This window comes from Episyrphus balteatus, chromosome 2 (genome assembly GCF_945859705.1).
Source record: "Episyrphus balteatus chromosome 2, idEpiBalt1.1, whole genome shotgun sequence".
In the NCBI taxonomy this organism is placed as follows: domain Eukaryota; kingdom Metazoa; phylum Arthropoda; class Insecta; order Diptera; family Syrphidae; genus Episyrphus; species Episyrphus balteatus.
In genome coordinates, this window is record NC_079135.1 from 53,281,199 (window position 1) to 53,302,751 (window position 21,553).

General features: G+C 29.6%; 1 protein-coding gene across 12 annotated transcripts in view; it reads left to right on the plus strand.

The window, feature by feature from the left end:
- The window catches only part of LOC129911985 (fasciclin-2), a 127,231-nt gene that overhangs the window by 97,850 nt on the left and 7,828 nt on the right, over positions 1-21,553 (plus strand). For 8 of the 12 annotated variants that reach the window (XM_055990051.1, XM_055990050.1, XM_055990057.1 and 5 more), the window contains exons 3-8: positions 644-818; positions 1,095-1,148; positions 9,792-9,955; positions 11,543-11,667; positions 11,739-13,229; positions 13,850-14,033. In XM_055990051.1, the coding sequence (XP_055846026.1) occupies positions 644-818; positions 1,095-1,148; positions 9,792-9,955; positions 11,543-11,667; positions 11,739-13,229; positions 13,850-14,033 (2,193 nt within the window). Of the gene's footprint in view, positions 1-643; positions 819-1,094; positions 1,149-9,791; positions 9,956-11,542; positions 11,668-11,738; positions 13,230-13,849; positions 14,034-18,508; positions 19,794-21,553 lie in introns of those variants that run through there. The other 4 variants (XM_055990058.1, XM_055990059.1, XM_055990062.1 and 1 more) reach the window with 2 other exon arrangements.

Consider the following 21,553-nt stretch of genomic DNA (forward strand, 5'->3'; position numbering starts at 1 on the left):
ATTTTTTTTTTTTTAAGATTGGAAAGATTATGTTTTGGGGAAAAAAATAAAAGTGATTTGTTTGTTCTGCTAGTGGTTTTCTAAACCTCTTGTGGTTTTATTCCCTATGAATTCTGATTATTGAGTTATGTGCTCACAGATGTATAGAAAAAGGTGGAAGTATTTTTTGTCCATGCAATGGTACAAAAATGACTGGACATAAGATTTATGAACTAAGAAACTGACACAAGTTTGTTGTGGTCAAGCAATAGAAAATTTTAGTCCTCTTTTTTCAAAGATTATGAAATACTATAAATAATATTACATAGTAACATACTTTTTTGCAATCATTGTTTTTAGGTAAGCCATAACTTTTAAGTTCTTAAAAAAAATAAGATATATGAATTGGTGTAAAAATATCTTAACTAAAAGTGCAAAAGTGGATGAAACGAGCTGCTATATTATACCTAAAAGAAAATACTTTCAAAATCAAAAATGTCAAATATATAAATAAGATTTAAAAGCTTCAGTGTTATTTAAAAATTAAATACCTGCTCACTTTAACTAATTACACAAACATTCTAATATCAAAAAAATAATAATATATCTGCTCAAAATTTCTTTAATGTTAATAACAAATTCTTTATTTTTTTTTTCTTTTTAGATCTCACAAATTGCGAAAGCCCACCAAAGTTAGAAATTTATCCAACAAATGATGTACAAAGGAAACCCGTTGGAAAGCCATTGATTCTCACATGTCGACCGAAGGTAACAGACCCAAGTCTAGTCACAGATCTGCAATGGAAAGATAGTATGAACAATACTATCCTACCAAAACCGTAAGTTTTCTCAAGCTACTTTAAATATTTTATTAGTGAACAACAAAAATAAATATGGAGAGTAAAATCATAGACAAAAATAAAAAAAAAAAGAAAACATTTTAAAACTTAACAGTCAAGTGAAAAAAAACAGCACCCGATTCCTAGTCCTATATAGGAAATAAAAAAGAAAGCGAATTAAATTTGAATAGAATTTTTTTTAAATGAATAAATATATTTCTTTGTTTTGTTTATTATTGAAAATATTTATTTTATTATTATTATTATTTGCATTAGGAACAATAACTATTATCCACTGTATGATTCCAAGGGACGTAGATTACCAACTGTGTAAGTGTTTTTGTTGAAGATGTGAGAAATTATCGCAAGAATCAAAATTAATTAACGTAAATGCCATGCGATTTGGAATGAATGCATATTATGTCTTTAAAAATCCTCCCCCAGTGTATAACTTTTTTCTTTCGATTTTTTTTGTTTTATAAGTTTGTTATAAGTTTGAAAAAAAAAGAATTTTTTTATGTTAGGTGACGCATGAGTATTTATTTATTTGTGGTAATTTTGTTCAATATGAATAGAATATAAATTGAGAAAAAAAAAACGATTGCTTTGCATTCATCTCATCTTATTTCTTTTTGATGATAACACTGTGCTACAAAATAAAAAAAATTGAATGCACCCGACAAGTAACATAATGTAGGCTGTATATATGGTCGAAAAATGCATACAAATATTTTTGTTATATTTTTGGAACCCTCCTTTTTTTTTTGTTTTATTTACAAGTGATTTTTACAGTGATTTTTTCCTCAATTCTTTCAACTTTACCCATTTTGTAGTTCACAATAAAACAAACAAAAAATTAAATTTAGAAAATATGACAAATCATGATGTGAATTGCAAGGTGCACAATAGGGTGCTCGTTAATTAGAATTTTTATGCTGGAAATGGTTGGAAATAAACTAAATAAAATATTTGCCAAGTTTAGAGTCTCTAACTTAATTCTAACTTGTGCCGCCAAGCGGTTGAATTTTCTTATGGGAATAACATGGGGTTTTTTGGACGTTGTTCGATCAATTTAAAATTCCAGCGAAACCATTTGTTCAAAAAATTTAAAACTTTACAGACTCAAACTTTATAAGTGTAGTTATCATGTGAACATTTTCAGATTTTTAATTGTTATAATTTTAGAGATTTAGCTTGGTAGGTAAAGAAAATCATTTTTTTCAGACTTTTTCAAAAATCGCTTTTTACACGTTTAATGCCAAAAAATTAAAAAAACATACATTTTTATTCACAAATAAGCGTAGTATGTATATTTAAAATTTATATTTAATTCATATTAAAAATATATACATATTGAGAATTGTTAAACAAATGACTGAGATATTGCTAGATTTCTTCGTAAAGTCTGTAAAAATGTTTTTTTTTGTAATTTAAAAAAAATGGAGGGTTCTAAGAATATAACAAAAATATTTGTATGCATTATTCGACCATACGAACAGCCTACACTATGTAATTTTTCGGCTGTATTTTCAGTGTCGCACCGTCAATCATTTATAAAGTATATAATGAATTTATCATTTCACTTGCTAGTTAAAAACTAATAAAACAGCGTTTCTTCAAAAAAAAAAAAATACAGGTCCGATATGCTAGCTCAGTTTTAAGAGGTTAGGACTAAGGAAAACAGTGGCTTGTGTTGAACACTCCATAGTCATCATCACTATCAGGTAGACAATTTCTTCTTTTCTGGCGCTTTTTAAAAATTACAAACTCTCATGATTGGTTTGAGGCCATGACTATATTATTTTATCATTAAAAAGAGTAGAGAACATTTTAAGTGGATGAACTGATTTATATCTTTACTATTCCGATTTCATTTTTGTACGGTCACTGTGGTGTATGTGTAACATTTTTTTTTAAATTTTGGTTTTTTTTACCAGAAACAATCAAACCACTTGACCATTTTCGGAAAATTTATATTATTATAAATTGATGATTTCACCGGCCCACAAAAAAAGTTGCATGTACAACAGGCCCACCTAAGATTTATATTTTGAATCAGAAAAATTTAAGAATACAAACGGAATCCAAAAAAAACTGCGCTGATGAGCAACGTCTAGGTTTCTGAAATTGTAGGAATTTTCTTGATTGAATTTTTTTTAGTAGAATCCTTAAACTATATAATAAGCTCTTTTCTCGCAAATTTTCATAAAAGATGAACGAAAAAGTAACAAACAATATGACAATCTTAGTTGGTTGAATTACTCATAACGCATGCATTTGCTTTAAAAAATCAAGTACATTTTAATATCAAATCACATTTTACATCAAAATTTTGGCTGGCCAACATAATAAAATACCACCACCTTTCTAAATTTTATACGAATCGAAAATGTTAATATCGCCCTCTCATGCGTCACCTGGAAATAATTTAGTTCTTTTCATGTTTTTTTTTCTGTTGTTTTAAATTTTTATTAACCAATAAATTAATACTAGTTCATCCCGTTGATTCTATATGAAAAAGAATGTCAAAAAGTTGTGGTATTTAAATGAAACTGCACTTAAAATAAAAAAAATTCTCACGTCAATTTGTTGTTTGTGGTGTGAGAGCACTCAAAAATGTATACCAACAAAATTGTTTATATAACAATTTTATTTTTGTTTTTATTTTATGTAGTTTTAGTTGGTTACTAGTTCAACAATATTTGAAATTCAATTGCTTTTTTGATTATTATTGATTTTGATTTAGAAAAAAAAACTATATTTTAATTTGTATTATCCTTTCTCCTTTCTATATGCAACCATTATGAAACTGAAAATGGAAGTATATATTCCATAGAAATGATTATTAGTAAAAAAAAAAAAGTCTATAACTATTTCTTTCGAATTGTACCTTTATAACAAGGTCTGATGTAGGTCTACTAAAAGTTTAAAAAAAAAGATATTAACGCATGCAAGTGTTTGGTATATTAAAACGTTAATAAAATCAGTATATAAAGTAGAGTAGCTACGCATTCAATTATTATAAAATTGATTGTATATGTGACTATTAAAAAAAAAACATTTCAATAAACATAATCATGCTCATTATTATGCCTTCAGTGTCATTTTATGGAAACATCTGCTCATAAAATATATACACTGCCGCTCATCTGAATAGGTTCACATTTTAGTTCATTTTACATTTGGCCTGTCTTGGTATTTAATGCAATGGCACATCTTTTTTATGTATGTAACGAGAGAACATCTTTATGCGCTTAGTTTAGGAGAAAAAAAATTGTCTTGGGGCTACCGTTCTTCTCACACGGTAGCTAGACCAAATCTAGTCATAAAATCAAGCATATTTTTTGGCTCATCTGAATAGGTTCCAAACCAAAAATGTTAATAAATGATGAGCTGCATGGGTCTGTTGGACTCAAAATTGTGTCTGTCAATAAATCTGATTGTGTATAACCTGTAAGGAGAAAACGGGTCGTGAAAAATCTTTAGGCGCGGAAAAAATGTGGAAAATAACAGAAGCCTTTGAATTAGACCGAAACCAACGATGCATTGGGACAAAAACAAACACACGTTAAAATTTAGTAAGCAGTTATTTGCGCAATATCCAAGGGTATAGAAACAGCATAAAAAGTCGATGTAACTCAGTCACAACACGAGCCGATAGATGTGCAATGATCAGAATAGCATGACTTCGAGCTTAAAATAAAGCTGAAAACCGGTATAAAATGCAGTTTAACGACGGAAAAACGGGTTGTCAGAAGTGGTAAACATTTGAGGAGAACAAAACTTCGCAAAAATTATCACTTTACAAACCACGAACAGAAACTCACCTCCAATAAAAAAAAAAAAAATTGTCGTGAAAGTCGAATTTGCAACCGATGATTTTTCAAAGGAAAAAAAATGAATTAAGTGGGCCCTGAGGGCTAAATTCCTATTTTTATGAGCTTCGTAGAGAGAAGCGTTATTTTAAGGTGTCTACATAACTGTGAAGGCAGTGTCATTAAGTGCAAAGCTGTTTCCTTCTACAAAACTTTCGATCTGCAATTTCTAACACAGTTTTTTTTTACGATTGAAGGTGAGTTTCTTTTCGTGGTTTGTAAAGTGATAATTTTTGCGAAGTTTTGTTCTTCTCAAATGCTTACCACTTCTGACAACCCGTTTTGCCGTCGTTAAACTGCATTTTATACCGGTTTTCAGCTTTATTTTTAGCTCGAAGTCATGCTATTCTGATCATTGCACATCTATCGGCCCGTGTTGTGACTGAGTTACATCGACTTTTTATGCTGTTTCTATACCCTTGGATATTGCGCAAATAACTGCTTACTAAATTTTAACGTGTGTTTGTTTTTGTCCCAATGCATCGTTGGTTTCGGTCTAATTCAAAGGCTTCTGTTATTTTCCACATTTTTTCCGCGCCTAAAGATTTTTCACGACCCGTTTTCTCCTTACAGGTTATACACAATCAGATTTATTGACAGACACAATTTTGAGTCCAACAGACCCATGCAGCTCATCATTTATTAACATTTTTGGTTTGGAACCTATTCAGATGAGCCAAAAAATATGCTTGATTTTATGACTAGATTTGGTCTAGCTACCGTGTGAGAAGAACGGTAGCCCCAAGACAATTTTTTTTCTCCTAAACTAAGCGCATAAAGATGTTCTCTCGTTACATACATAAAAAAGATGTGCCATTGCATTAAATACTAAGACAGGCCAAATGTAAAATTAACTAAAATGTGAACCTATTCAGATGAGCGGCAGTGTACATAAAAGATTATTATGTCGTATCATATTTTTGTTGATATGATGAATCAATATTAACATTTGAATCATGGCTTCAAAAGTTCACCCATATCAAAGAAAATATGACATCAGTAAAAAAGGTATCAATGTGCAATGTTTGGAATAATTTGCACAATCAACTCTAAATACACACACCGAATAATGGAAACTTAATTCTTTTTTAAAATTATTATTTTAACCAAAATCCATAATAGATTTGAAACAGGAAAAAAAAGAATGAACTGACAGCCAAATCGAAACCTCAAAATATAACCTTTGCTTTTTGATTTCCAAAGTTTGGCCTACCAGACTCCATTAAAAAAAATTAAAATACGGTTCTTTCCACAAAAAAAAAAAAAAGAAAAACCGACCTAAATATTCTAAAAATTTTCTAAACAGCATTTTAATTTAAAAAGTTCTGCTTTGGCTTAAAAGTTAACTAACCTAGCCCACATTTTATGCAAATCACTGATGAAAACATCAGTCATACAGTTGCTTCTTTAAAAAAGAGAAACCCTCCAAGCACAAATTGCTTTTTTCGGTCTTCTAAAAAAATGTTTCCGTCGCTCTATCCAGGATGGACGACATGGACAAGCAAAATACTTTTACAACTCTCACACAAAGTTACTCGCACGCTAAAATCACAAAACGCCATCCTCTGAAATTCCTGTGGTCGCAAAAATTCCAACTAGAAGGTACCTGCTACTATAGCCCTCAACACATATACTATTTGTGTCCCCTGATGATTGTACAAAGATTAAACTAGGTCTCTGCCATTTGATTCCCATTGAAACCCAAAAACAGAAATCGACAGGCAGAAAATGGTATCCTGGTATTACACTCGAAACGGTTCAGCAAATTTTTGGGCAGTCTGTCAATATTCGAATATACTATATGTATACGAGCGTGAAGGCAACCAACTTGCAGATAGGCGGCCATTGGCAATTGTCATTGTTTCATCAATCATGAGAGCTCCAGTTTTTGTTGCTAGAACTGGGAGCTGGAACTGAAGCCCGGAGGATATGTTAAAAATCTACACTATACTATATGAATGGGAGAGAACTGGGATGTCCTAGTGAATTTAATTGAGTGCTAGGAATGGAACGAGAACAAGGATATTCGGTTCGTTTTATTTATTTTTTTTTTTTTCTAAGGGAAAATTCAGTGCAATATGCAAATAGTGGTACAAGCAAGTTTGAGTATTCTGTTTGAGTACAGTGTATATTGAAACTATACCAAAATAAAAAGAATTAGGTTAGGAAGTGGGTTGCGTCCTTTGAAGCAAGTTTTCATTTTACATAAAATTACCCCCACAGGGAATTTATTTCGCGTACGGATTTTATTTAATCGTGTCATGGCTCTGATTTTTTAATGCCCGTTGAAATGTAATAACGTGTAGTAGGAGAATCGTAACAATAAAAAGGAAACTAAATGTTCGCTGAAAAAAAATGTATTTTTTCAATTTTTATTTGTATTGAAAACAAAAAATATCATGCATCAACAGCACATTTTTGGTATTTTTTTCAGAATCAATTATCAAGAAATTTGTATTCTATTCGTATTATTTGATATTTACGAACTGCAGCTACATTATTTTGTCAAAGAAGTTAAGCCTATTTGCTGAAAAAAAAAAATTCCAGCTTATGCATTTACATAATAGTTTATGCAGGGGAAAAAGTAGGTACTAAGTAGGTACATAAGCGTTAAAGTTCAAACCTAAATATTTAAATTTGTTGAACGATATTGAAATGGCGGCAAATTATATCCATTTGTTAGAGTTTATTAATTTGAATAATCATTAAGACTTCCTGAATCATAAAACCAAAAAGTGTAATTTTTGAGCAGGTTAGGCTTGATGAGTGTCCTAAAATAAGCAGGTGAAATGTGCAAAACTCGTTCATATTTTCTAATCTAATAAAGCTTGAAACAATTTTCAAAGTACTTTTTGACGTTTCATTTTCGTTCCAGAACATTTTTGGAGCCCATCAACCGTAATAAATGTTTCAAAAGGCGTACCGAGTAACGGAGTATATGTCAAGTATACATCATTTGTCTATTAGTCAAATAACTTTTTCAGCCATTTTCTTACCATGCAAATGCATTTATTTGACCTGCAACTCTTTCTTCAAAATTTTTGACATTCGTATGGATAACGGATTCTATTAGCCTTTTTAATATAAAGCCGGCCAACTTTTTGAACGTGAAATTTAGAAATGTATTTTAATGCAACTAGCTTTGATATAAAAATATTTTTTTTTTAAGCTAAAACTTATTGACGATGTTCATAATAAAGTCCTAACTAATATTTTGATAAGTCGAAAAAATTTCAAATAGGTTTGAACAAAAAAAAAATATTTTAATTTATATTTTTTGCACCGTTCAAAACTAGTTTGAACTTGCGGTTTCCCCAAGCGATAAATCCAAGCGATAAAGATTGATTTCGGTATTGAGAGTGGTGACAGATATCGAATTTAAGGTCAGACTTTGTCGCACACAAAAATCTAAGAGCTCGCTATTTTTGTATTGTCTTCTCTGTAATTGTTTTGTTTGTCTGTAAATTGTTTGCTTTATAGAATTGAAAACTTAGTACAAAAAACAGGCGATTTGTGGAAGGCTGATTTTTTCAGATATGAAAGAAGGGTATTCGAAAAGCTTACGCTCTGGATTTTGGGAAGCCACCGAGATCCGCCATTTTGAAAATCGAAACTATTAGTTTGTCCGAAAAAAAATTCAGCGGCAGAACTGGTTTTGGCATTTGTTAAAATTTTGAAAGAGTTGAAATTCTTAGTTTCCAAAAATATATAAAAAAAATTACTACTTAAATCTATTTTGATACTATAAAGCTTGGTTTGTTGTTTAAATTGTTGCCTTCTGTCAGAAAGATGCATTAACCCTTTCGGACCCAGCGTTACTCTCATGTAACATTTTTTTTTTAAAACTCGTAAAAAATATTAAATTAAACATTTTTTTAAGTTTCGATGGCTTAATTGAAAGATAATAATGCCTAGTTACTAGATTATTACAAAAAGTCAGTCAAATATCATACCTTTAATTTTTTTGTTCGAAAAAAGGACTGAAATTCACATTTTTTTTTATATATGGTCATAATTTTGAAAAAAAGATATACAAAATTTTAATGCAGAAAGTGTTTTGTTTTTTTTTTGCTTAGAAGAAGTAGCATACATTAAAGTTTCATAAAAAGTTATTTTCTCAGTTCTCCGACTTTTTTTGGTGGTCATAGGCAGTGCATATGTTACTTACATGTAGCATGAGAATAACACATTAGTTTTGCTATTTTATATTTTGGAAAATAACTTTTTGCTATTTATATTTCTTAGTTGTGATGTTTTTGACCCGATAATACCGAAAAAACATTTCTTAATAATGATTTTCATAGCTCGAAAGGGTTAAAAACATCTATTGTTCGTGTAGATTGCGCTTACCTACAGATGATTTTATAAAACGTAAAGCAAAGATAGGTAATACCTATAACTAGTTATATTATTTTTGATAGAAATCTTGGATGTCTACGTTATACTTTTGATTCTCTTTTTTTGTCAAATGCAGACATTTATAAGAATGACTTTGTAGTCCTCCTTAAACAATTAAAAAAAAACTTCTTCAGTTTACATAACGAATTATCAAGATGTCAATAATTATCACCGTCCTTCCAAAACAATCCACTAAATAAGCTTTTCAAACCGATTTCCAAAACAATCCACTAAAGCTTTTCAAACCGATTTCGTTGCATACTTTTATCATACATTTCAGCTTCATTTATATACCAAATCCGCATTTAAAATTCAATTGCTTTTTTATGTTTTTAATTTTTCAATTCATTTTATCTAACTTTATTTTAAATTGAGTTTTTTTTTTATTTAAATTTAAACTTACATACGAAAATAATGTGTGTCAAAATCTGTTACTTTGGTGTTGTTACATAAGCCTCATGATCGCATTTGACTACCCAAAGTCTTAACAAACTTCATAAGAATTCAATTTATATCCATCTTGTGTAGTGTTTGACGACAGAACGTCATATATTTAATTCAAAAAAAAAAAAAAAAAACAGAATATCTCCTCATAACCAAAACTATATAGTTTTTAGATATAGAAAAAGCAGCAAGGGGTTTTCCCACAAACTATACACATTCACTAATATAAATTTTCATTCTCAAATCACCCCAACAGAGTCGGCCGGAATCAACCCCCAATGTACACGGAAACACTACCCGGCGAAAGTTTAGCTCTGATGATATCAACTTTGACGCCACAGATGGAGGGCAAGTACTACTGCACGGCATCATATGCGAATACGGAAATTCTGGAAACCAGTGTTGTAATTAAAACTTACGGTGAGTTTTCTATAGAATATTAAAACATGTAATAGTTTTCCAAGTCATGGACACATATAGAGCCGAGCGTTTAATATGGCACAAGCGTTTATTAATTTTTGGCCACTGAAGAAATTTTAGTTCTAACTTTGAGATATGTACCCTGCACTGCATCCAGTAGTAGACCACACCATAGAATGTTTTTGTATACCAAAAAACCAAAAAAGATAAATAATTTTAATGGTTTAATATCCGTTTATAGAATTATCAAGATGCAAAGTTTTGCAAGCAATGTGTTGTGCTTCCCGCATTTCACTTTGGAAATAAGGACGACGACGACAACGAAGTATAGAAAGTTTGGTGTAAATCTTGAGATATTCCTTTTTTGTTTCTTCATGGAAAAGTTTGCGTGCATCGAAGCAGAGGCTTAGGCAAAAATAATTCTAAAGAAATTGTTTCGAGAGTTATTTTGGAAAGTATCCATCGCTTGAAGGGTTCGTTTGGACTTAGACAAAATTTTCGGTTGGTCTTAAATTTTGATAGTATAAAACGTTTTCAAACATATTTTTAAGAAAACGAAACAGTGCCTTAGGTATTGAAATAAAATGCTTCTTTGTAGAAATATTTTTTTTGAGAGATGAATATTGTGGCATATTATTTCTAACAAAAACTTTAATCTTCAAAGGATTTGTATGAGTATTTGTTCCTTTTTTTTTTTGTTTTCTTTTATTTTATGAAAGTGGTTAGAACAGAAAAGGTTATCTGTATCTTCTGTTAAAAAAATTTCATTTTGCTTGTGAACACATAGAAGTGAATCAAGAATAAAATTTAACGAAAAGGATATAATTCCCGAGTTTTAAAAGAAAGAGGTTGATCCGTTCAATATGATATTCACTTTGCAATGCAACGCAAGTTGGATATACATTTTATTTGAATGAATATTTAAATTCTTTTAATTGAAAGTTCTTTGCTGCACTTTTTTTCAAGCAAAGAGTATCATATCATACGTTCAAGGTTCCGAAAATGAAACTTTTTGAAATAAATTCTAGGAGCTTGATATTTTTTTTGGATATTCCGTGTTATTTGACCATGTAGCAAAATATTTTCAAAGGATAGAAAAAAAAAACTAATTAAATACTCGTCGATGTACGATTAAAACTTCGCTAGTTTTATCTCTTTTACATATACGCAAATCCCCCTCAAACATAACATTTCTCTTTACTCAAAAAAAGCAAAAATACTACGAACACAAGTTCTGTCGTCGAATTAAATCCCTCACAAAAAAAAAAAAAAAAAAAAACATACCAAACTTTTCCTTATCCCGTAAAAGAACAAATATATCCTGACATAGCAGAGTAGTATGTGTATAAGAAAAATTGAAAATCGAAAAGCTCCGACGTTATTAGTTTTCTGTTTTCGAGTTATTGGAAAAGTTTTATTTTCTCCAGCTGTATAGTGGAACAACTTCTATTGCTCTAACTCTTCTGTGGTCACACATATGTGAACAACCATAGGATTATACGTGGCAATGGCAAAGCGACAGCAACTATAAAAGCCCCTTATGGAGGACATTGTAAAATTAAAATCTCTCTTGTGTCTCTTTTGCAGTGTCGATTACATGGACGGATGCACCAGAAAACCAATACCCAATTCTAGGTACTGATTACACAGTCAAGTGTGAAGTTAGAGCAGATCCAAATCCGACCGTCGATTGGATGCGAAATGGGGATCAGGTAAGCTCGGTGGTTATTTTGCAAAAAGTTAATTCCGCAAAAAAATACGAAAATAATCAAATTGATTCTAGATCCGGACAAATGACAAATATGTCGTAGAGACGCATGGTCTTCTAATCCGAAATGTACAGGAGTCAGATGATGGTGTTTACACTTGTCGTGCAGCTGTTATTGAAACCGGAGAACTTGTGGAACGTGTCATACGTGTCGAGGTTTACATTAAGCCTGTGATAACTTTCCTTCCTACTTCGATGGAAGCTGTTGAAGGCAAACCATTTGCAACAAACTGTACAGCGACAGGAAAACCTGTACCAGAAATATCATGGATCAAAGATTCAACACAACAAAATGTCGCAACTGCGGATCGTTTCAAGGTTAATCCCCAAACTGGTTTGATGACAATTAATAGGGTTTCACAGGATGACTACGATACATACACTTGCATAGCGAGAAACGATGCTGGAGTCATTGACTCGAAAACAAAACTGAATGTTCTTGTTAGACCAACAGTTTTTGAACTATACAATATCACTGGTGTAGCTATGAAAGAAGTAGCTTTAACATGTAGATCGAAAGGTCGTCCCGCACCAGCTATTACTTTCAGACGATGGGGCTCAGAAGAAGAATACGTTCCAGGAACTCAACCTGATGATGATCGTATTTATCTGGATCAGCATTTCGACAATGAGCGCGGTGAATCGTCTGGAACACTGAGAATTTCTCGTTCAGTGCGAACAGATGACGGCCTCTATCAATGCATAGCTCGGAACAAGGGAGATACAGCATTCAAAACTGGACACATCACAATGGAATTCCCACCAGATTTTAGTCACATGAAAGATCTTCCACCTACATTTAGTTGGGAACAGAGACCAGCTAATTTAAGTTGTCTGGCCATGAGTATCCCAAATGCCACAATTGAATGGCGCTGGAATGGAAAACAATTGAAAAACGGGTTTGATCAGTATCTCAAGATTGAAGGAACAGGACCACGCAGTGATTTAATTGTTACACCCGTCGCCAGACAGTATTATTCCGTATATAAATGTATTGCAACAAATGTTCATGGAAGTATTGAACATGATATGCAACTCAAAGAAGCTACGGTACCTGGAAATGTTCAAGCTGCTATGCCACGAGGATTAACAGCGACAACAATCACATTTGAAATAACTGGTCCTGCAACGGAATTGGGTCTGCCAGTGACAGCTTATTCGGTACAGTACAAAGAAGAAATCAATCCAGATTGGTCGACAGCGCAGAACCGTAGCTGGTCACCAGATAGTCCATATATTGTGGAAGGATTGAAGCCTCAAACTGCTTACACATTTAGATTTGCAGCAAGAAATCAGAGAGGAATCGGTCCATGGAGTGCTACACGTACTCAATCAACTCCAAAACGATCAGCGCCAGAGGAACCCCGACCACTCCATTCGCCTGTGCAAAATGACAAAGAAGAACCGGTTGTTGTGTCACCTTATTCTGATCACTTTGAGCTGAGATGGAGCGTTCCTGCTGACAATGGCGAGCCAATTGATTTCTATCAAGTTAAATACTGTCCCGTAAGTAGTTTTTTTTTTTTTGTTTAATTTTTATATTTGTAAATAGTCTTAACTTTAAAGTAAGTGCATCTCAACGAACTCATAATCTCAAATTTCTAGCGGATTGTCAAGATCATGAAAATATTTCTTTTCTACCTGAGTGGTTGTTTATAAAATTAACACTCTTTTAATCTTTAAATTCAAATTTTTAGTTCGAAAGCACGATTCCCTTTAAAATGATAAAAAATATCTTTCAACAGATTTTGAATAATATTGATTAAACCGTTTACTAGATGTTCGCCAATAGCCAAGAAATAAGTAATTTTTCGTAAAAGCGGGAGCACCATATTTCCACTACACGAGTTAAAGAAAAGAATGAATTCATCGATTAATCCGTTAAGCACATTTAAGAATGCAAACAAATTGGCCTCGTATAAACGAAAGAGCTGAGCAGCGAAATTTATAACTTTTTTTTTATTTTTTATTAAATTCAACTCTAAATCTTAAACACAAAATATTTCCAAGGCATCGAAATATATGTTCACTACAAACAAAAAATAACATTTTAATTTATTGAGTAGTTAAAAACTTCATTTTAGTTTCCAGTTTTTTTTTTCACATTAATTTTTATCTTTATTCAGGGTGTTAAAGTATCCGGAACATGGGAAGAACTCGCAAAAGAATGCCGCTCTACAGATGTCATTGAATCAACAAGTTTCGAAATGTCAAGTCTAAGTGGCAATACATATTACCGAATTGAACTTAGAGCGCATAATGCCATTGGTTTTTCATCACCGGCCAGTATCATCATGAAAACCACCCGAGGTGAGTTCGATTCATCTAATAATAATCTCGGAACATTATTGTATTCGGCTGGCTATGCCTCCTCGTCTGGCAATAGACACTTCAGTCACAGTCTATTAGCAACAACAACGCCAACAATATTTACCACTACCTCCACAAAAACATGTTTACTCTCGATGTTAATATTATTAACTAGCAGTTGTTATGTTGCGCTATTTCATCATTAATCATTAATTTTGTTTAAGTAATAATATTTTTTTTTTTTTTCAATGCAATAAAATAAAAGGATCTACTGCAAATTTTCCTTTTAATTTTCTTTCCTTTATTTTTCATTTTTCTCTTTAAATATAAATAAATTAAAAATGAATGCAATATTTTTTATATTAAATTGAAAAAAAAAAATCAATTTTTTTTTCTTAAAAAAAAACTTCAATTTATTTCGAATTAAAATTTAGTAAACAATTTTAAAATCTATAATATTTATTTAATTGTATTGTTTGCTTTAAAAGTTTTGTCCTTTTTAAGCGAAATATCAATTTAAAAAATTTTAAAAAAAATCATACTTTCACACATACATACATTCTCGTACAAAGAAACACATCATTCACAATACATACGGTTTTTCTTTACTTATACCAGTTTCATAGCGTTATTGTTTCGACATTTTTAATTTAATTTAATAAATTTATTACATAGCTGTTATTTAAATAACTTTTTTGCATTTTTTTAATGCTAAAAAAATAAAAAATACTTTTTTATAAAATTTAAAGTAATTATTTTTTATTGAATATATTTTTATGTTTTTGTGTATATGTGTAGAACAAACATTTATCTCGCTTGTGTTGTTGTGTTTCCTTATTTAAATCAAAAAAAAAAAAAAAACGCTTATTTTCATTCAAAAACGTATAACGGTTTTATTGCCCCTTCGTTTGTAGCTAAATAATCGAAAACGGTATTAAAGTAATAGTTTGAGGATGGCATGGGATGAACATTAACAGATGATTACTTCTTGCTATGCAAATTTGTACCAATATTATTTTACAGACATTCCTTTTCGTATGTTTAGTTGGTTTTGACTATGATTTTTGTGGCTAACCACACGGATGACCATATAAATCAATAATAATGATTTATAGAGAACGAGATAATAATATCGTCAAAAAGTCATATGAGACAACCCATCAAAGGACAATTTAATATGGGGAACATTTCATAAAGAGAAACAACTTAGAAAAACAAATACAAACATAATCGACCAAAGAGTGGCCCTTCTCAAAAAAAATAAATTGATTACGGGCTGTCCTTGATGAGCTGTCCATATACATATAATTATTTGGGTTGAATTGAAGGGCTTTTCCATCTTAACTGTTTTGAAACAGAATTCAATTTTTTCATAAATTTCAAAAACTCAGAAATTTGTAAAATATTCGAATGACTTAATGTGTTTTCGTCCCTAGCACTTTTAAATTACATATTAATGTATGTGAACAGATGCCAAAATCCATGTCCTCCCCAAAATGTCTTTCTTAGTTCAGGAATAAGTTTGTTTACGCAACGAAATTATATATAAAAAAAAAACATGAGAAACGAGATAAAATATGTATATTTTGCTAAAATATCGTCTACATATAAAAAATAATAGACATAGATATATTTTAAAAAATAACATAAATTATAAAGACGAACAAAAACAACGAATAGGCGCAACATTAGTCACAAAATTTATCTTAATAATATATAAACCTAATATATTTTTTAAAATATAAAAAAAAGAAACAACATCGATTTAAATGTAAAACTAGTTGTAACGTAAATATTAGTTAAAAAATTATAAAATAAAGACAAGTACTTTAATATATTTAAAAAAAAGAGTTATTGTATATGATTTTACAAAAATTAATATATATAAAAATAATTTGCGAAAAAATATATATATATACCTACTTCAAAAAATGCAAAACACTTTTTTTTCTTACTGAAGGTTAGTTTTTTTAAATTTTCATTGTCTTTAGGTGTACCTGCCTATTTACACAATTATTATTATTATTTTTTTTTTTTTTTCATTTAGCAATTATTATAATTTGTATTGTTAATTAAGTTGATTATATTTAAATGTTTCATTTTTTTCTACACAAACCAAAAACCAACCACACCAATAAAAAACAAACACTTCAAATCCTTTAAATCCTAAATTTAAATAAAAATAAAAAATATATTTTAATATTTTTGTGTGTGTATTGAAGTAATTCTTTTCATAGTCTTTTTAATTGAATTTATTTTATTTTGTAGTGGATTTTTTAATCTGTTCGATTTTTTTTTAAGAATAAAAAAAGTAAATAATTTTAATCATGATTTATTTTTTTAGTTAATATAATTATAACGGGTTCGTAGCAGTGATATTTTGTTCTTAATTGCATCCACAGAATTCGAGTTGTTTTTGTGTTGTGTGTTTTTTCGTAATTAATTTTTATATAGTAAGTGTTTTGTGTGTGAGTTACTTTTTGAAACTGAGGCAAGTAGAATGTTCAATTTATTTAACTAAATTGATTTTGTATTGACATAGTTTAAATGTATTTTTTTTTAGTGTTTTAACATCACTTGGGTTCATATAATTTTTTTTTTTAATACATGTTCAAACAATAAAGTAAGGTCAATATTTTGTTTTCTAAAAACAATAATATAGCATATCATATGAAAATATGAAGTTTACTTATAGGTTTCTATGACTACATTTATGTAAACACATTAAACCGATAAAAAGAACCACTCCTTACAAATAAGTTAGATATTTTTCCTAAATTCTTGTCTTGTGTTGTCATTATCCGTGAAGGAAAGTTGATACATTGTCCTTGAGAATGCAAAAACATTCACTCAATTAAGTTTACTTCATTGATTGTTTGTTCCAGTCGGTATTTTTTGGAATATCAACTTCTAATATTTCAATAGATATGCTGTAAAAGTAAAAATGATGTTAAAATCTTTTCCAAGAGCTGTTATGTTGTACGATTGCCAGCAAAATAAGACACGGACGGAAAGCAATGATACTCGAATTGACACCAGATCCGTAATAAAAAAAATACACAAAATAATACATTTTTGAAAAAAATTTTAATACAAGTGCATGACTTTTTCGAAATTTTGTTTGAGATGGCATACCATTTTTCGGTATGTATCTATTTATCGTGTTTTTTAATTCAAAGTTTAAATTTTTCAATAGCCAGATAAACCCCAGTTAAGGCTTATTCCTACGAATAAAAGTTTTTTTTTATATTTGCATTTATTCTTCTGATAGTCTTACTGACGATACAAAAATCAGGAGTGGGGTTAATTTTGCAATGTTTTAATAGGTAGGAGCAATTCTCTCACAAATTGATTTCAAACATAAAAAACAACATTTAAACAATACGGCAACGCCTGCAATACAAAGATATACATTTTTAAAAGCCAGAATTGTATTCTTGTCTTTATGTTTGAAATCAAGTTAGAATACCTACCTATAAATTTAACATTCACATTTTTTTTGACATTTTTAAATGTAATTAATAAGAAAAACACATCAAAGTCGGATTATTTATTAGTCCACTATCACACACTTTTAAAAAAATTCCTTATTAATTTCAAAAATCTGTGCTTGGTTGGAGTCCTTGAAATGGAACATTCTTGTGTTTTTAGGGTGAGCAACCCGGATCTCTTATTTTATCTATTATTTAAAATAGAAAAAGGTATCTATTAGTAGAGTAGGTATACATAATTTTATTAGAAGGGATTTGTGGTCGGAATTAGATTTTAAATATCATTTTTATTTGATGATTTTGAGCTCGAAGCTCCCCATCACTCACCTACGCACACTTTTTTTAATTGTAGATGAGATTGTATAAAAAAAGACAAAAATGTTATATACGTGCAACTAAAGTAGTTTTTTTTTTTTTCTTTATTCTAAATGTGTTCGTTCTTTGTTTTAACCCTGTATTGTATGCTGGTAATTATTTGTGTTTAGATAATACCTAACCACTTTTTCACAATATAATATTTAAAACACCTCGTGTCCTAAAGTTCAAAACACATTCTATAGAGCCATATAAAAATAAAATTTTAATTTACAATATTAATTGGATTATATATTATTTACATTCGACAATGATTGATTGCTCTCTTCGTTCATAAATTGTTCTTCCATTACTCTTGACTGCTATGAAAAATTTTATGAAAGAAAAATTACTCCAGTTTAGTTCTTTTTTTTTAATTTAACAAGCACATCTCAATATATTTCCATTGGATCTCTTTCATTCTGTCAATCAATCAAGATCAATAACATATACAAACACACATTTTTCACTCAGAAAATAATCTCTAACAACACATCAAAAATGCTACATCGTGTTTGCCATATTTATTGTGTTTGAAATTACAAAATAAAAAACGTTTGTTTTGTTTGAACTGAAAACAAAAGATCTCGAAATCGAAAAAACTTCCTCCTCTTACCCACTTATTCGTAGATAATCCATACACTGCAGCTTCATCAACAATTAGTCCGACCTCATGGTCAAGATGTTGCTTGTTATTACTACTTGCTGGAATGACGATAATCATATCAACACCATCAACAATAGTCAGCATAAATGGAACTGGCAGTGAAACGGAAGTAATGTCATCGCCATCTTTGACACCATCTAGTTCATCGTCAACAAGGTTAAAGTGTTTGCATTTTTATTGCAGTGCAGGAAAGTGTTTTGATGAAAGTTATATCGAACAGCGAACAAAAACGATAACAACTTTGCTTACCGTAAATGATGGTTAATGCCACGAATTTATAGTTCTAATCATTTCCATCAAAAAAAAATTATTAATTTTCATTTTGTACAAAATATTACAAAAAAAAAACTAAAGTCAACAAAAAAAAACATTCTTTTAAACATAGTATACAGAGAATACATAAGGTCATTGTGTAAAATAAAATTTGTTAACCACATTTACCGATAAAATTTAAACTAAGTATAACAAAGAAATCAAGCAAAAATACAATAAAAAAAAATATTGAAATTGGTTTTACATGAACTGATGAGCTTTTTTTTTGAATTTTTTCAAATGTTCTGCAAATGAAAGTTTTAATTTTTTTAACAATCTAATGATAAGTGCGTATTGAGTATATATGTTTGTTCTTGCAGTGAAGGTAGGAAACTAGCGGATGGCAGCTTTTCTTTCAATGTGGCAACAATATTATCTTTTAGTGACAAACCTTCATCCTTGCAAAATTGGTTTTTAGACTTTGCTATATGAGAAGCAGTACTCTGTAAACATTTTTTTATTTTGTGTTTTTGGTTAGTGGCGTATTCTTCAAAAAGTGTCCGTCAGACTAGGTGCTGCAATAAAAAACACTTCAAAATTACAGAATAGCTAGTAGCTTTATATAATATATGACTTCGAGACATTTTCAGAAAAGGTTTATTTGCAAATTAAATTATCCTTTCGCAGATTGAATTCGCTTTTGTAAACTGAGTTAATTTATTTTTAACCAAATTACCCTTCTACAAATCAAACTAAACTTCTGAAAATCAAACGCCTTTCCACACTTTTTTATTTTCTTATCAAAGTTTTTGATCCTCTGATTTCAAATCCCCCCACAAGTGCACATGTCGAGCTGAGAGTTTAGTCAGAGTGGCTAAAATGAATTGTCCCGAAATGACTTGACTCGAATTGAGCTTAGTTGACTCTATTATCAAAAACCACGGATTTTCAATCGAATTTTTCAAAATTTCTAAAAACCTATAGCTATTTTCAAAATAAATCAAAAAATTTACAAAAAATCTAATCCCAAAAAAATCAATGAAGCACACATATTTTATTTATTCCCCATTTCCAAAAAAATTATTAGAATCACTTATCCTTTACTCAACTGGATTATGAAGTGTGAGATGAAAATGCGAATCCCTCAAGATTGTAATTTTACTTAGGTATACTCCTTCCTCTGACCACATAAATAAAGTGCTTAACATGTTTAAAGTCATCTTTTATATACATATATTTACTTTCAAAGACTTGCCAACATATTTCGACTATTTTTGTACCTAATAAATTGTTGGTTTAATTCAACTAGAAGGATGGAAGAAAACAAAATTAATTAAACCAAAGCAAACATCGTTTATATTCCACCATTAGAATTCGCACACAAAATAACAAAACAAAACCAAAAAAAAAAAAAAATCATTTTACCTAAAATGAAATTTTCACTTCAAAAGTCCGCAAACTTTTAACTTTTTCTTTTCATTTAAACGAAACTCTCTCAACAAAAAAGTTAAAAACACATTACACACCCTGAAGGGATATTTCAAAACAACCAACAACCAAAAGAAAAAACCTATTTTGAATTCCATCACTACTTCCAACCATCTCTGGTTCTTTGACCAAGTTAATTACAAGGATCTTTTGCAAGTCCACAAATTCATAGGTTTTATCTTTAAATACTACGAATGACGCTGCAAGATTTAAAGAGTTTTAATTTAATTTTTAAAGCATTATAGGCGAGACTGTGGTGCTACTAAAACCAACAAAGTAAAATAAAATCCACCAGATTTTTAAGGCTTGAACATAAAACATTATACATGCATACAATATACTTACATAATTGAAGAAAACAAAAATCAATAATCAAAACCAATTTGCAGTCTCAATTATTGTAAAATAAACAAAAAAAATTCATTAATTATACACAAAAGTAGATTTAAATAAAAATGAAAACTGCCAAATTTTATATGTAAATTTATAAAAAAAAAATAAACTGTTTTTTATAAAATAAAAAAATATTTCAAAAAAATAAAACCAAACAGAAAAATCGTAGCATGATATTCGAATTTATAATCCATTATCTCTGTACATGTAAGAAAACCAAATTTTTGAATCTGATAAAAAAAATCTTCAACTATACTACCTAATGTATAAGTGTACCAGCAGCTGTTATATAAAAAAATGCAATTATTAATTTATAAAAATGTGTATATTGACCAATGTTGAATTTATTATAAAAAAAAACCTATTTTTAGCTGAATTTTATTTATTTTTTTTTCATAAACGGGCGCGCGTGTTTTTTTTCGAAATGAGAATTAAAAAAAAAATGATAAAACAAAAAAAAATTCCACAATGTGTATAGTTATTATAAATATAATTGATAAGAATGAATGTATTAGTCAATTTTTAAATAATAAATTAATTGTTATCCACCAAGAATTCATAAGCAATTTAGAAGAAAATTTAAATAATAAATTAGTGGAAATAAAAAAGTACGAACACTAAAACTAGTAGATAGTATTCCTTTAAGACAATAAAGATTTTAAATAATATTTTTTTGTTTATTAAACAAACATTACCTAGTTTCATGATTATTTCGATTACATGATTTTTAAATAACAAAGTTCAAACCTCTAAGTGAAAAATGTAGGTATGAAAACTTTTTTTTACCATTGAATGGTTTTATTTTTTGAAATTCAGTTGACATTTTTCCAATTAATCAAGCATTAAGCATTCTTATTATAATAGTCATATATCCC